Raw genomic sequence first — 2272 nt, forward strand, 5'->3', positions numbered from 1 at the left:
CTGCCTTGACCCAGGGACTCCAGGGGCAGGACCCAGCCGCACCAGGACTTACTCGGAGCTGTTGAGGGCCAGTGCCGTCCAGTATGCCTCCATGGGGGCCGTGACCACGGCGTCAAACAGCGCCTCCTGCAGCAGCTCCTCGTCACCTGGGGCAAAGTCCGGACACCATCCGCTTACTCCCCCGCGATGATGTGGGCGCCCACCCCCTGCCCAGGAGCCCTGACCCTCAGGGTCTAGAGGTTCCAGAAGGTCTGGAACACTCAGAGCCCCTGCTCTCTGCCGGAGGAGGTCGTCTCCGGAGGCCGGGAGGCCATGTCCTCGGCCCCAGTGTGTGGGCAGAACTCAGCGATTCCCAGGCCTCTCCAGCTCTCAGGCTCCTCAGGAGGCTTGCCTGCCAGCTGCCCCTGCCTCCCCTCCCCAAAAACTGGCCTTGGGGCCTCTGCATACCTGGTCTGATGCTTCCGCCCTGTCTGCCTGGGTGGCCCTTTCTCTCCCTTCCTTTCTCTAAAACGTTTATTGATGTTTATTGCGGTGAAATCCACACAACGGACACCCTGTGGATGGCATGCAATCTGGCGCTTACACTTGCACAGAGACCGGCAGCTCCCTTTACGACCCCGAGTTCTCATGGCCCCAGAGGACTGCCATGAGGCGGGTCCTCTTACCCGCAGCTTGAGTGACGCCCCTGATGAGGGCCCGCCTTCCCCACACAATACCTACTCATGGCCTCATCACGCCTGCAAGGACTAGCCTACATCCACTCAAGTGCTGGTCCCATCACCTGGCTTCTCCCCCGACCCGCGGACTCTGTGATCGCTCGGCCTGGTCTGCAGTCATCAGAAGCTTCACTGATGAACACCACCACCCTCACCCCGCCCGGCTGGCTGGAGAACATGTCTGGCACAGACTTGAGAGTGGAATGAACGAATGAATGAATGAATGAGGCCTTGTCAGAATGGCATGGGAGGTGGGGACTTCTCTCGGGGGGACACTGATGTGACAGGATGATCCACACCTCCTTCTGAAGAGGAAGAAGTGGGACCCAGTGGAGGGTGGTCCTGCATTCGTGCAGGGACTTGGGGTTACCTGGACCCGGCTAAGGGAACACTCACAGATCACAGGCTGCAGAAGATGATGCCTTGAGGGAGCCTTACCTTGCCTGCTGGCTGGGGAGCGGGGTTGGGGGGCCCTACTGGGTGACGGGGACAAACATGATGGGCAGGCCAGTGCCCATCACTGTGGGCCCTTAACAGTGCCCAGGGGACAGAGGCTTAACGGGACCCTAGTCCTTGCCACGGGGACACACCCGTGCCCTTACAGGTCTCAGAGCCCTCGTCACTGGTGTGGCCCGGGGGGCTGGCTGTGTCCTCTAGTTCCAGGGGGTCTCTCTGGTCTCCCTGAGCCATTTGTGAGCTCTGCAAGCACAGCACTCCAGCCTCCACCCAGCCCTCCATCCCCGCGGAGTCTTGAGCTCAGGCCAAGGGACACTCACACTCCAGGGCGGGGTCCTCCTGGGTCAGGAAGCGTACCACAGCCTCCAGCTGGCTCAGCTTGCGGTGCTCTGGGTCGATGTCCGTGATGCAGTAGATCCTGGAAACCCGGCAGAGCCCATTACCTCGAGTCCCCTCTGCCTCCCATCCCCGCTCTGCATTGCGCCAGCCCCCGGGTCCTCACCAGTCGCCGGCCAGGCTCAGGTCTGGGTGAAGCAGGTCATGCAGGCCTGAAAGCAGAATCTGTGCTCGGTCCGGGGCTCACAGACCCAGTGCTTTAAAAGCAGCTTCAGGGGCAGGGAGGGCCAGCCGCATCCTGGCGGGTTCTCAGGCAGAGATAGGCTCAGCATGGAGCCTGATGGTGTCGTGGTCATGTTGCTCTCTAAATGCCTTCCATCCCAACACCTCCTGTCTGCACCCTGCCCACTGGGATCGCCCTTGAGGAAGCCTTGGCTCGCCTGGCTTCATCGTGCCCAGCTGAACCCAGGGCTGTGTATGTCCGGGGCCACACCCTTAGCACAGAGGCCCGCACTGGGACACACAGGCCCCTCTGGCTGCACAGCCTGGCCCACAGAGCCCCAGCTGGGTTGGCCTTGCCCTGTGTCCCTGGAGAACCTAATTTTCCTCAGAACTGTGCAGAGGTCCTGGGCACTGGCCGACCCACCTTCTTCCACCGACGTGTTCCCCAGGAGGATGTATTCTCCGTGACCTCGGGACAGCACCACCCCCAAGCTGCAGGCAGAGCAGAGGACACAGGCTAAAGGGCAGCTTGGGGCCGGCCC

General features: G+C 62.0%; 1 protein-coding gene across 1 annotated transcript in view; it reads right to left on the minus strand.

Moving 5' to 3' along the window:
- Window positions 1–2272, minus strand: part of CACNA2D4 (calcium channel, voltage-dependent, alpha 2/delta subunit 4) — a 79244-nt gene that overhangs the window by 41799 nt on the left and 35173 nt on the right. Inside the window, exons 24-27 of the mRNA XM_010845215.1 lie at window positions 2155–2222; window positions 1675–1720; window positions 1493–1590; window positions 53–146 (exon numbers count right to left, since the gene is read on the minus strand). Coding sequence (XP_010843517.1) covers window positions 53–146; window positions 1493–1590; window positions 1675–1720; window positions 2155–2222 — 306 coding nt within the window. The remainder of the gene's footprint in view (window positions 1–52; window positions 147–1492; window positions 1591–1674; window positions 1721–2154; window positions 2223–2272) is intronic.

Source organism: Bison bison, unplaced genomic scaffold (genome assembly GCF_000754665.1).
Source record: "Bison bison bison isolate TAMUID 2011002044 unplaced genomic scaffold, Bison_UMD1.0 scf7180017864213, whole genome shotgun sequence".
Taxonomy (NCBI): domain Eukaryota; kingdom Metazoa; phylum Chordata; class Mammalia; order Artiodactyla; family Bovidae; genus Bison; species Bison bison.